The sequence below is a fragment of the Schistocerca piceifrons genome, chromosome 7 (assembly GCF_021461385.2).
Source record: "Schistocerca piceifrons isolate TAMUIC-IGC-003096 chromosome 7, iqSchPice1.1, whole genome shotgun sequence".
NCBI classification, from domain to species: domain Eukaryota; kingdom Metazoa; phylum Arthropoda; class Insecta; order Orthoptera; family Acrididae; genus Schistocerca; species Schistocerca piceifrons.
Genome location: NC_060144.1, coordinates 191,556,927 through 191,571,894, shown reverse-complemented (window position 1 = coordinate 191,571,894; position 14,968 = coordinate 191,556,927). Strand labels below are relative to the sequence as shown.

General features: G+C 43.5%; 1 protein-coding gene across 3 annotated transcripts in view; it reads right to left on the bottom strand.

Moving 5' to 3' along the window:
• Positions 1–14,968, bottom strand: part of LOC124805288 (THO complex subunit 2) — a 318,134-nt gene that overhangs the window by 234,152 nt on the left and 69,014 nt on the right. For all 3 annotated transcript variants that reach the window (XM_047265797.1, XM_047265799.1, XM_047265798.1), the window contains exons 6-7: positions 13,450–13,583; positions 56–312 (exon numbers count right to left, since the gene is read on the bottom strand). In XM_047265797.1, the coding sequence (XP_047121753.1) occupies positions 56–312; positions 13,450–13,583 (391 nt within the window). The remainder of the gene's footprint in view (positions 1–55; positions 313–13,449; positions 13,584–14,968) is intronic.

Sequence of the window (14,968 nt, the reverse complement as noted above, 5' to 3'; positions counted from 1 at the left end):
TCCAGTTACTTGTAAAAGTAAGAAAATATTTGTGTAAGGATCACATAATACAAACCCAGCAGTAGATGTCATCCAATGCAATAATTCCATGCTGTAGCATCAAAGCTGTGACCAAATGCAGAGAGTTGGGTGTTGTTTCCTCACTGCTATTTTGGTAGAAACAAAATTTAAAGCCAAGCACTTCACAAAGAATTTTGGGGTCGCACATGTATGACTGCAACAGTGGCACGAAGAACTCGTGTAGCTCTGGACGACATTCAAAACTTTCTAAAATAATATCCAGCACACGATTTGGATCCAAGTTGAAGCAACCTGTAAAAGATTTACGCACTTAGTGGCAAGTAAAACAGAGATCACCCCCCCCCCCCCCCCAATAAAAAAGCACAACTGTTTCAAAATGAAAATTGTAACATGTGACATGCAATGGACACCGAAGGTACAAATGTGCAAGAGAAATTTCAATGTTTGTATTACTTAAAGTGAGTTTTGCTAAATGTAATTCATACTAAAATCCTATGACCCTTATACCCAGAATAAGTCACTCTGTTGTTATATTAACTGTACTCTTTAACAGCAACCGTTACTCCATTCCCCTCTCTGTGGTTGCATTTCCTTTCCTCATTCCACTAGTTACTAGATATTATATTACTGCTCCAAAGCCCAGCACCAGTGATACAACATTCTCCAGTTATTTCATCTATTAGCTCTTCATATCTTTTGATATTCACGAAAATATCCTTTTGTTTGAAGCTGCATTTTCTTGTGTTCTACTGTTTGAAAAGAGGACAAGAGCAGTAATTTTTCACAGTTTATTTTGCTCTGGCCACCTGGGTTTTGACACTGGCACTGACAGTCCTACTGATTGCATAATCATACATACTGTAAAATTTCATTATGGTTTGTAATGTAATATACTACTAAGTTGAAAAATATTTTCACAGGAATCGGTTCTCTTGTTTCCCCATTCACACGTGAAGCGCACCGGTGCTGCAGACAAATAAAGTTTGTGTGGTACATGTGGGTGAGTAACAGTTAAACTGGTCACTGGTGTGGTCATCACTCTGGCCAGAGATTGTAAGATGATGAACATCAAGAAGTCGCACCACTACTTTGATTCTCAACAACATAATTGTTAAAGAGCAGTGATCTTAAAATGTAATTCAATTTACAGATCCAACTCAGCTGCATTAACTAAAATGTACTACTACTGAAGAATAATATTACTATTATTACTAACGATATGAAATAATTTTTAAATGTTGGTGGTGAACTTACTAAGTGTGACACTTAAATAGTGAGACTGGCATCAGCAAAGTGATTTATTGCAAACAAACTTACAACTAACTTTAATCCCCTTCAACATAGTTCCCTCCCCTATCTATACACTGCTGCGTATGTGTCTTCCATTGTTCAAACCAAAGCTGCACGTCATCCGTTGTCATCCTCTTCAACAACTGTAGTCGATTATGCTTTTACATCTTCAACAGACACTTTTCAGCATGAATAAGCGTCACAGGCAGCCAGATCTGGTAAATACCGAGGATTTCAAGCACAGGAATGTGACTGTCCACTAAAAACTGTTTCACAGATATGGCATTGAAGGATGGTGCATTATCCTGATCTGGAATCCATGAGCCACACTTCCACAAACCCAATCACTTTTTTCTGACTCTTTCCCTTAGCTTGATTAGGACTTCCTTTTAGTATTGAGTGCTGCTGATTATCAGTCTGACACTCAGGCATCCATTCAGTCATGGTAACACCACTGATATCGGGAAAGGGGGGGGAGGGGGGGGGGAAATAAGCATTTGAATCTTTTTCATTCTTGGCAACATGAGAGTCTTCCTGTGCACAGATCGACACCTTGTTTCTGAGTTGTACTACAAGATCCATGTTTCATCACATGTAATAACAAGTGTGAGCAAGTTTGGTTCTTCATTGAGTCATTTTATGCCGCAAGAACATATGTTCTTCCGATGGTATTTTTGTTCCTGCTAGATGTTTCTCGGAAATAGTTTTGCACAAGCTTTTGTCATGTTTAATTCATCACAGAAAATTTATCTTAATGTATGTTTGTTCATGTTTGTTGTGTCAGCGATCATCCGAATACTCAGAATGCTAAACGTTTGCTTCAGGTACAGAACTCAAAGATGGACCAGAATGTTCATAAATCTTCAACTTCTTCCCGACCTTCTGAAAACTGTCTGTGACATTCAAAAAACAGCGAATGTCACATACAGTATCACCAAACATCTCCTTCAACATATGAAAACATGACTTGTTAAATTTCATGAGGAATGTTCAGTTCACCTGGCTGCAGCACTACTACAGAACAATGTCCTTTACAAGCAAGGATCAAAAGCAAACAGAAAGGTGAAATGGACGGTAGCTGCTCTTGATTGTTCAAGGTCAAGTGCATTCCAATACCAACCTCAGGCATGCGGGTGTGCGATAGATGCACAGTTTTGTTATTTAATTGCTGTGTCTCATGCGTTAAAAAGATAATAAAAAATGAAATTTGGTGAATTTTAGTTCTTTCTGAGTCACCTGCCGGTTGAAAGAGATCACCAATCATGGAGTCAAAAATATAAAGATATAAATATATCAGCTGGATAGTTGGGAGAAAATGGAAATTTATGGCAACATTGGGTGCAACAACCAATGCACCCATAGCTGATTAGAGCTGCTGATATTGTTGCATCTGCTAGTCCTGTTGCTGAGAAGTGGAGCAGCAGGGATAGCAAAAAAAGTAATCAAAGTAACCATTTCAAACAATGGAAAACACAGCCTGAAGTGGAACAATATTATGAAAAGGACAGTTGCTGCTAACCATATAGTGGAGATGCTGAGATGCAGACAGGCACAACAAAAAGACTGTCGGAAAGTAAGCTTTCAGCCAAAAAGGCCCCTCTCTCTCTCTCTCTCTCTCTCTCTCTCTCTCTCTCTCTCTCTCTCACACACACACACACACACACACACACACACACACACACATTTATGATGTATATAAGATTACTGCCACTTAGAAACCTATCGAATAATTTTATGTTAAATCTCTGAACTACAATGATTAAATGGTGCTTCGAACACGAGAAAAAGGAGACCTTTAACACTATGAAAGGGAGTGTTAATACAAAGAAAATCCAGAGCCATCCTAATTTTGAAGAAGTATCAGGTTACGGACTGAGTTGTGAAATACATCAGTACAAGTTAAATAATTGGGATAAAGATTAAAGCATCATCTTTAAGAGTGGAGTGCTTAATAAGCACAAATATAACTATACAGCTGCTGAGTAAAAACAGTTTTGGCTGCAAGAAAGAGCTTTAAATGCTTCATGTAAAGTATGACAATCACAGAAAAATTGCATATGGAGATTAATTAGAGACTCTCAACTTGACAAGAAGAAGGGACCTGTTGGTAGGGCATGTTATGAGGCATCAAGGGATCACAAATTTAGCATTGGAGGGCAGCGTGAAGCGTAAAAATCGTATAGGGAGACCAAGAGATGAATACATTAAGCAGATTCAGAAGGATGTAGGTTGCAGTAAGTACTGGGAGATGAAGCTTGCACAGGATAGAGTAGCATGGAGAGCTGCATCAAACCAGTCTCAGGACTGAAGACCACAACAACAACAACAATTTACCTTAATGAGGTGAGCATATTGCTGCACAAGTTTAATTGTGAAATCAGATGTACTGCTTGACAAAAAAAAAAGTGAAGCACTCAGAAGATGCTGTCAGAGGTCAATGCAACCTTGTATATGTACATGCCATTGGCTGCTATGTAAACGATTAGTATTGCAGTTCTCTGAGACAGGTACACCAGCTACCAGAGAACATTACTGTTGTTCCTGTTTAGTGTTGTTATCAGGCCTGGCAGCGTATACAAGGGGCACAAACACTGTCAGATGTTGCGGGATGAATGTGAAGGACGCAGAGATGCCATATAATTGTGTGAGGAAGCATTATGAGCACCTGACAGAGCTTGAAACAGGCCTCACTGTGGGTGTCCATTTGGTTAGCTGGTCAAATTGTAAAATATCCAGATTTCTGGGGCATTACGATGTAACAGTGGCCCGATGTTGTACAGCCTGGGAACGTGAGGTCAGGCATACTCATTGTTGAACCCTTTCACTGCTGTGAGCATGAATACCCATCCTGCTACACCATTTCCCCAGGTGCTGTGGACACTTAGATATTTGTACAGTGCTACGGACACTTGCATGTGTCCTGAGTTGCCAACCTCTCACTGCTGTGAGCAAATTACTTTCATGTCACAGTGAATAAAAATGTTTTAAATATTTATCATACAACATATGTACCTCGATGCGATCTATCATCTACAAAAAACCTCATTTCAATATCGTGAATGGTTTATGGTATATGACAATTGTTATTAGCAAATGATTTGTGATGCACAATGATGTGAATGACCGCATCATCTGTAACCATCCGTCAGATTATTATTATTATTATTATTATTATTATTTTTTTTTTTTTTTTTGGTGGGGATTTAGGGTGCAAAACATCTAAGGTCATAAGCACTCAGTATAGAACCCTAGAATGATGGGACTGTGAGGGTAAAAGACTGTTGTAAGGTCCAATACAGAAAGGAAGGAAAAAACAAATCTAAAACGTAAAGACGTTATGGAAGAGTACCTAAAAGACGTCAACAAGACACCGGAGTCACCAGGTAGAAATCAAATCTCTTTTGTCATATTACTGCTTTTAAAAAAACTTAAAACGCAAGCCACAGCTCGCACGTCATCCGCTAAAATGTCCAGCAAAGTGGACGGCAGCCCGACCCTGAGACATAAGTGGCTAAAGTAAGGGCAGAGGATCAGGAAATGTCTGACTGTTAGTGGCTGGCTACAGAAAGGACAGCTGGGTGCAGGGTCGCCAATCAACAAGTGGTGGTGACTAAAGCGGCAGTGCCCTACTCGCAACCAAGCTAACATTACTTCCTCACGGCGAGACGGCCGGGAGGAAGTCGACCAGGCTGTTGGGAGAGGTTTCACTTCTCTGAGTTTGTTCCCAAGAAGGGAGCACCAATGGTCATGCCAAAGTGACGTGATATGCCGATAGAGAAAGGTACAAATATCTTGCGAGGGAACAGAGTAAGAGGCGCGCCGATCGAGATGGACGGCGGCTTTGGCTGCAGCATCAGCAGTGTCTTTCTCGGGCACACCAACATGGCCAGGAACCCACATGAACATCACTTGGGCTCCCCCATCTGGGAACAAATGGAGACAGTCCTGGATCCATCAAACAATGGGGTGGACTGGATCGGGATCATTCAGACTCTGAAGGGCACTGAGGGAATCAGAACAGATCACACAGCGAGTGAACTGGTGCCTCCGGACGTAGTGGACAGCCTGATAGAGGGCAAAAAGCTCTGCTGTAAAAACTGTGCACTGGTCGAGAAGCTTATCAGCCCCGACGACAAAAAGCACAGCAAACACTGTGGGCGGACGTGGAGCCATCAGTGTACAAAAATATGCTATCGGCAAGTTGTGAGCAAAGTTCGAGAAATTTGCAGCTATATGTCAGCTTGGGAGTCGAATCCTTCGGGAACGGGCTGAGGTCAAAACAAACACAAACCTGTGTCTGAAGCCAAGGTGGTGAAAGGTTCTCCCCCATTCGGAAAGTGGCAGGAAGTGCGAACTGTAGCTGCTGAAACAGGTGATGAAAGTGTATGCCGGGAGGACGCAGAGAAGACACGTACATCTCTTATTGTCAGTCAAGAATGTCATAAAAAAAAGGGTGAAAGGTTGGGTAGCTGGCATGGAAGAAAGCAGACACGCATACCTACTGAGTAGCATGTCGCGCCGGTATGACAGTGGTAGTTTACCAGCTTCTGCCTAGAGACTCTCAACAAGGCACCAGTGGCAAGACAGATCCCCAAATGGTGTACTGTACTTAGACAGCGTAAGATAGACGGCCATGCAGAGTGTAACGTTCTCTGGCAGCACGCATCCAAATTGAAAGTTAAAACAACATTTCGATATATAATGCTCAGCATTTTATTGGATATCGCTGGTGGTGCAGAGCTGCGTCGCGAGCTAGCAGACTGCAGCAGCGGCAGATTTAAATATACGATCACACTAACGACCACATCCTAAAAAGGGTACAGGTAGAGGTGAAGGAAAATAATAAAGTGTTTCTTTTCATAGCATTCCAGACGCAGAATAAAAGGAGATAGTAGATTTTATCTCGCTCGTGCATTCACAGGTGGATACAAGCTGCAGCTTTTGTAAATTTTCATTCAAAAAAGTGATAAATTCTGAACATATCGTAAAGTGCATTTAAAAGCGGATTATTTTCATTAGAACTTAGCAATATAAAAATGATAACATTTTCATATGGTTAAGACAGTCTTATGCTACAAAGCTAATCGGGGTATATCCAGTTAAACAAAAATCCACTGCAACGTGAAAATGTTTGCTAAGTTCGATGGACAATAATATTCTCATTCTTGCACAAACAGATCTAGTACTTGAATAAAAGTAAACTTGAATCATTATTTTGGAATATTCAAATAAATTCATTTTTATTAATCTGCAACAGAATATTTTATACGTAAAGTAATTTATTGCAATGTTTCATTTCTCATGTCCATCCATGTATATGTCAAGTTCAATCTCAATGGTTTCCCAATAAAATTAAATGTGAAAAGCAAAGAAAGTTTAAAACCCGACAGTCATCTCCCGAATAATTAAAACAGACAGAATCGCATTAAAAGAGGAGTAAACAATGCATCCATAATCCAACTTGGAGAGGACAGGAGATCGATAGAAGTGGAGGAGGACAGTTCGGTCAGCTCCCCAAGAGGTACCACTCAATACACAAAGGACATTGAGGCAGTGTGCAGCCTGGTAGGACACGTGGGAAGACTAACTGAGTTTCCTATCGAATGTAAGCCCTAAGAACTTCGTTGCATCCACATGGGAGAGCATTTTCGCCCAGTAGCAAGGACAGTGGAAGAAATGCCTTGCACCACCAGAAGTTGAAGCACATGGATTTGGTTGCAGAAAAGCGGAAACCATTTGTGACACTCCACGAATAGAGACAGTCCAGACAATGCTTACGACAGCATTGCAGGAGACACGTCCGGTGGGAGCTGCAATAAATAGTAAAGTCGTCAACGAAAAGTGAGCTGGAAATGCCAGCCTGAAGGCAGTCCATAATTGGGTTGACGGCTATGGCGAAGAGGACAACACTCAGTACGGAGTCCTGAGGCACCCTGTTCTCCTGTGAAAAGGTGTGGGATAAAGTGGAACCCACATGTTCCCAGAAAACTCGGTCTGTTAAAAATTCCCAGATGAAACTGGGAAGACGACTGCGAAGGCCCCATGTGTGCATAGTACGTCCGCCAAGAGGTATCATAGGCTTTCTCCAAATCAAAGAAAACGGCCACTGTTTGTCGCTTCTGCGGAAAATTATTCATGATGAATGTCGTCAGGGTGACAAACCGATCAACTGCTAGTGGTGCTTTCGGAACCCACACTGAACATTAGTGAGAAGATGATGTGACTCCAGCCACCACACTAATCAACCATTGAACATGCATTCCATCACCTTACAAATGCTGCTGGTAAGGGAAATTGAATGATAGCTGGAAGGAAGAGATTTATCCTTACCAGGCTTAGGTAGGGAAACAATAGTAGCTTCACACCAAAGCGTGGGAAACACACCATCAGATCAAATATGGTTGTAGGTATCGAGGAGAAAGCGTTTTCCCGCAGGAGGAAGATTCTGCAGCATGAGGACGTGGATTGTATCGGGCCCAAGAGCAGAAGACCTGGATGAGGAGAGAGCACACTCGAGCTCCCTCATAGTGAAAGGAGTATTGAAGCATTCTCGATTCAAAGAGAGAAAAGAGATTGCACGAGTCTCCTCCGCCTGTTTCCAAGGAAGGAAGGCAGGTTGGTAGTGAGTGGAGCTTGAAACCTCCGCAAAGTACTGGCCCAAAACATTGGAAACATCGACAGGGACAACTCTGATGTTTCCCACCACAGTCAGACCAGGAATCGGGGAGTGGGTGGTAGTCCCGAAAAGCCGGCATAGGCCACCCCAAACATGAGAGAACGGAGTAAATCTATTGAACTAGCTGGTGAAGGAAACCCAGCATACTTTCTTGCTTTCCTTAATAGCGCGACGGCACTGCACACGTAGTTGTTTGTAGAGGATGCAGTTCGTTAACGTAGGATGATGGCGAAAGACACGAAGTGCACGTCGTCGGGCACAAATCACATTGCCGCACTCCACAGTCCACCAAGGGACCAGGATCCGATGGGGAGAAGAATTAGTACGAGAGATAGAGGATTCGGCAGCCAAGAGAATAACACCCACGAGGTGCTCAACCTGATCATCACAGCTGGGAGACGGCCGTTCATCAAAGACTGCCAAGGAGGAATAAAGCCTCCAGTCAGCAAGAGAGAATTTCCAATGAGCAGGCCGCTGTGGCGGGGTATGATTGTACAGGCGAGTCACACAAGGGAAGTGGCCACTCGAGTAAGTATCGGAAAGAGCACACCATTTGAGACGTTGAGCGAGCTGGGCCGAGCAGATCGAGAGGTCTAAGTGGGAATAAATGTGCGTGGAATCAGAGAGAAACGTGGCTTCACCAGTGTTAAAGCACACAAGATTAAGATGATTAAGAAGATCCGCCAAATGAGAACCTCTCGAGCAGGCAGCAGGCGAGCCCCAAAGAGGATGATGGGCATTGGTGTCACCGAGATGCAGAAAGGGTGGAGGAAGCTGAGCAACAAGCTGCATCAGGTCCACCCTAGTGACAGCAGAAGACGAAGAGATATAAATGGTGCAGAGGGAAAAGATAAATTCGGGAAGGAAAACACTGGCAGCAACTGCTTGCAGGTGGGTGTGCAAGGGGATAGGACGATGACAAACATCATCCTGTAGAAGCAGCGTGACCCCACCACGAGCAGGAATCCCCGCCGTAAGGGGAAGGTCCATCTGTAGCGGAGTAAAATGGTAAAGAACAAAATGGTCTTGAGGACGTAGCTTGGTTTCTGGGAGACAAGACTACAAGCGGACATTGCGATCGCCGGAGCAGCTGGAGGTCTGCCCTGTTAGACGAAAGGCCACGGATGTCCCATTGTATAATGGCAATAAAATTTAGGAACACCGGAGAATGAAGAGGGAGGATGGCCACTGCAACCTACATGTGGAGGATCTTCATCCATCAACTAAGCAGGATGAACAGAGCTGCCCCAGTGTCGGTCTGTTGAAAAGGACCGACGAATCGAAGAGGGCCAACGAGTCGAAGAGGGGGAGGACTGTTGGCCTATGGATGATTGTTTTGGCTTTTGGCAGTCGGCAGAAGAGCCAGACGGCTGCGAACTCAAGGTACGCAAGAAATCTTCCTAGGAACAATCCTTTTTGAATTGACAGTTCACTGGCTGCATTGCTACCGTCTTCGCCGGTGAGGGCGAAGAACGGGTAGCAGAATCTACAGCCCGGGAGACGGATTGTCAGCAGGAAGGTGAGGCGACTTTTCCACCATCAAACTGAACTGTAAGTCGCAAGTTTGCGTAGCCATGTTTTTGGTGGGACGGGGAGAGGCTAAAATGGTGCTGTAGCTTCCAGACGAAGGACCATTCACTTTACTGCTCGCCAACAGTTTCCGGGCAACAGGAAAAGGAACCTTCTCCTTCACCCGTATCTCCTGAACAGCCCACTCATCTTGATAGATGGGACAAGAAGCACCATGTTCTCCATGACAATTAACGCAGCAGGGGGAAGGAGGTGGACAGGCATCCTCGTGTGCATCCCTGCTACAAGTGACACATTTGGCTGTGTTTTTACATGACGTGCTGCTATGATTGAACTGGTGGCATTTATAACACCGCAACAAATTGGGAATGTAAGGGTGCACAGAGATGACTTGGTAGGATGCGTTAACCGAACGAACGTCAGTCAGGAACCATGTGCGAGTGGGCACCAAATCGGCAGCTTCCTTCTTCACAACTCGATGAACGGCACTAACGCCCTGATCTGATAGATAATTAAGTTATTTCGTCCTCCGTCAAACCATCCAACAGCCGGGTGTAGATAACACTGTGGGACGAGTTAAGTGTCCTGTGAGCTTCCACTTTTATAGGATATTCGTGGAGGATTTGGGCGGTGAGTAGTTTCTGGGCCTGGAGAGCTCTATCAATTTTCAAAAGCAGAGTACCATTGAGGTAACAAGTGCTTGACTTCACAGGGCCAGCGACGCCATCCATGCCTTTCTGTATAACAAAGGGGTTAACAGTAGCAAAAGTCTGGTTTTCGTCTAAACGTGAGACTACTAGATATAGAGGCACAACAGGAAGAGACTTTCTTTTACGGGACTTTCTTTTACGGGAAACACTTGGAAAAAGAGTAGGAAAGTCAGTCATTGGGAAGAAGTCCCCCATGATTGCCAGCGTCTCCAATGGTGCACTCCTTCCAGCCAGGGGCCCTCCAAAGGGGAGCCCCTCGCCTTAGGTGATTGTCCTCACCTTAGCTCACACCTCCCGAACGACAGACGGAGGGACCAATTGGCAGAGGAGAAACGTAACAGTTCTACCAATCACCCCTCCCTGGGCCTGGCCTGTACCAGGGGGTACGTGCGGGCCCTACATGCCAAGCTGGGGCTGGGAATCACCCGTTACTCAGTCTCCTGCTACACGTCAAACATCTGGGTGGCAGTCAGGTACACACAGGGAGGAGAAGAAAAGATAAGAAGGAAAGTAGAAAAAAAAGAATGGTCTCAAACGCCGCAGCGGAGGAAAATGAGAGCAGAACAAGGAAAGAAAAGACGAGGAAAGAGCTGAACAGGGAAAGAGCTGAACAGGGAAAGAGCTGAACAGGGAAAGAGCTGAACAGGGAAAGAGCTGAACAGGGAAAGAGCTGAACAGGGAAAGGGCTGAACAGGGAAAGAGCTGAACAGGGAAAGAGCTGAACAGGGAAAGAGCTGAACAGGGAAAGGGCTGAACAGGGAAAGGGCTGAACAGGGAAAGGGCTGAACAGGGAAAGAGCTAAACAGGGAAAGAGCTAAACAGGGAAAGAGCAAAACGAGGAAAAAGTAGTACAGGGAAAGGGCGGTGCAGGGAAAGGGCGGTGCAGGAAAAGGGCGGTGCAGGGAAAGGGCGGTGCAGGGAAAGGGCGGTGCAGGGAAAGGGCGGTGCAGGGAAAGGGCGGTGCAGGGAAAGGGCGGTGCAGGGAAAGGGCGGTGCAGGGAAAGGGCGGTGCAGGGAAAGGGCGGTGCAGGGAAAGGGCGGTGCAAGAGAGAATATTCCTACAAGCAAACTAATGCAAATGAGCTTCAAGAGCCCATGGAGGCACGAGACATCTCCCCAAGAGAGGGGAAAAGGACAGGAGAAGAGGAGACAAGCAGCACAGAAAGAGAAGCGGTGCTGCAAGGGCTAGGGCCCCGTGGTTGCCAAGCATGTACTCATCAAAGAGTGGTGAGACCCCTGAGGGGATCCGTCAGATATGACACCCAGTAACTTGAGAACGAAACGAGATATCATTCAGCAATACATTTTAAATAAAATTTCACTATCTTATCTACATTTCATTCACTGCAATGTATGAGCTAAAATCAACCACAAGCAAAGTTTACGCAAAGTGTTTTTATCTCTGCCAAATCTTTAAAATTTTGAGCACTGTTTTACTTAATTTCATGCAGCACAATAACTATGGCATACAATGAAAAGAGATTCACTCGTTTATAGAGTGAATATATGAGACGAGCAAATATAAATTTTTTCACCTACTAGTTTTCTTAAAATTGGATGGTAAGTATTTTACAGCACCCGGCAAGTCCGCATAGGCAGAACTGGATGTGTCGTGCGACAGTCCACTGGATATAAAACCCAATCATGTCCACAATATTAAATGAAATTTCAGTATCAACCACACATGAAGTTTACAGAATGCATTTCTACCTGTGTAACCTCTTTAAAATCACATGCAATGTTTTACTTAATTTGATGCAGCATGGTAAGTATGGCGGGTAATGAAAAGAAATTCAGTTCTTTATAGACTGACGATATCATACTGTAACATGTGCAAAAATAAATCAACATTTTTCAGCTAACATTTTTTGAAAAATCGGAGGATAATTGTTCATATCTGCTGCAATGTTATCTCTCAGCACAGACATCACCATTGGTGAACAGTGGGCATAACAATAGCCACCCTGAGCACAAAGTGCAAAGAGTATGCCTGTAGCATAAAAAAGGTTAACAGTTAAATTTTTATAATGGAAGAAGTAAAGCTAACTATCCCCGTACAATTGAAGCATTTGCGTCATCGACAGGCACATAGACAAGGCTGAGAACTGTTGTTAGTTTTCATACAAATTCTTCTCCAGAGCCAATGGAATATGCATACAAACTTACATCTGTACCATGATGACTACATTGTGCCAGCACAGCAGGTTGACTAGACACGGAGAGAAAGATGGAGGAATGACAGGGTGTGTTTGATGAAGGTTGGTTGGGAGGGGGAGACAGCAAGCATACGAGATAGGAATATGGCATGGCTGGGCTCATTCTGGCTGAAGGAGTATTGTAAGCAGCAAACAACGCTGTGGAGGAATGTGTTGGGATGGGGTGATGGAATTGCGGCAGGTGGAGACTAGGCAGGAGGGTGTGAGAGCAACATGAGTAAAGTGAGGGTCATGGGAGAGGAGGGAAGGGGGTATGGGCCAGAAGGATTATGGAAACAAAGTATATGTTATAAGGAGAAATCCTATCTACGCAATTCAGAGAAACCGGTATTGTGGAAAAGAATCCAGATGGCACCAGTTGTGAAGTAGCCACTGATATTGAGCATATAGCACTGAGCAGCATTCAGCAAGTTTAGTGTTGGTCATGGTGGAAAGGTATGCAGAAGTTAGCAGCAAGGTTAGTAGACGACCCCTGCCTCTGACAGGACACTGCTACACTGACCAGAGTGCCAAAGAAGACCAACTTAGAGAGGCATAGCCTCTGCTCTTTGAACCTCAACAATAAGACTTTTTAGGAACAGTATTAAGATTTGTAATTTTCAGTTTGAACCTCAACAATAAGATTTTTTAGGAACAGTATTAAGATTGGTAATTTTCAGATTTCACTCTTCTCCACTGAGTAAAATTTTATATTATTGAAAGAGTAAAGTACATTTCTGTATCTGTCTAGCCATCAATAAACAGACTGCATAACTCAATCAAGTAAAGAATGTGCCTAAAAGAATAAAGCAGTATATCTGAAGCTACATAAAATACAGTGTATCCTCTGTAGTCCCTCCAGACTGGAGAGTAATATGAATTATAAAAAAGTTTTAGTGCACACAAATAGTTACTTCCTTATGTCTAAGCTACAACATAGTACAGTGCGGACTTCCATCACCAGACACACTCTTTGCTTGGTTGAGGTATAAAACAACACTTGTTAGAAATTGTTGAATTTATTTACCTATTAAAGATTTGATAACTTCGAGGATATTCTTTGGGGTGACGTTTCCAGATACTTCCTGATTTAATTCCGTTATTAGCTTGGCATACCCTTCACTTTCCTCACGAAACAAGTTGAATTTTCTTTGCTTATAGCTGCAAAACATACAAAACAAATAAGAGCCATAAAAAATCTACAATGTAAAAAATATACAGCATGACAATTATTGAACTATATGAAATAAAACCTTCATAATTTCTGAATGATTCATGTTAGGACTTCAAACTGCATGGTTGGCCACGAGGCATGATGGGAATTGGTATGTGCATGCACATGTGCCTTGTTGTTGTTGGCCATTTGCATGTGGAAATGTCACGGTACAGAGTGCCTAAGCGTATAGCACCTGTGAAGCCCTACTATGTGAGTAATAACAGCCCAACTGCAACTCAAGGTAGTTTGCAACAGAGTTCAAGCTCAAGACAACTGGTTCCATGTGCTAACAATCAAGAATTTGATTCACAAATCTGAAAGAATGGGTAGTGTTTGTGATGACAGTGTTGGCAATGTCGGTCATCCAAAAAGGGTGAAAACACCAGAAAACATCGAGAAGACACACACAGTGTTTCAAACCAGCTCCAGGAAATCGATCAGATGAACTGCACAACAAGTGGGAATCAACTGGGAGACACTACAACAAATTATTGTTCAAGTCCTGCATCTCTTCCCACACAAAATTCAAACCCATCAACCATTAAACCCCTGGGTCATGGAACAGCAGTTGTGTTTCACCAACACTACTGTTCACAGAATTGGTGAACAGGACTTTGATGTGAATATGGTTTGGTTTAGTGACGAAGCCCACTTTCATTTGGATGGGTTCATCAATAAGCAAAATTGATGCATTTGGGGGACGTCTCCACATTTTGTGATGGAGCAATCTCTCCACCCTCAAATGGTGACTGTGTGGTGTGCAATGACCAGTCATGGAATAATCAGTGTCATATTCCTTGATAGCACGACGACTACCAAACAGTACGTGAAGGTTTTGGAGGATGATTTCATCCCCTTTATCCAAAGAGACCCAGATTTCAACAGGATGTGGTCACTCAAGACGGAGCTGGACCCCATTGAAGCAGAAGAGTGTTTGATGTCCTGAAGGAGCACTTTGGAGATCACATTCTTGGGGATTGCATTCTGGCTCTGGGGTACCCAGAGAACACTGGCATGGGCCTCGATTGGCTGCCAGATTCTCCGGATCTGAACACATGCAGTTCCTTTTTGTGGGGCTATATTAAAGACAAGGTGTACAGAAACAACCCCAAAACCATTTCCAAGCTGAAAACAACCATTCAGGAGGTCATCAACAATATTGGGGTCCCGACACTTCAGTGGGTTGTGCAGAATTTCGCTATTCGTTGGCAGGCATATCAAACATGTTATAATCTAAATCTAAATATCTGTATTAACATTTACATGTTGAATAAAGTGTGTGCATGCCTTAGTTTGTAACTAACTTGTGATTTTTCTCCATATAGTTCAA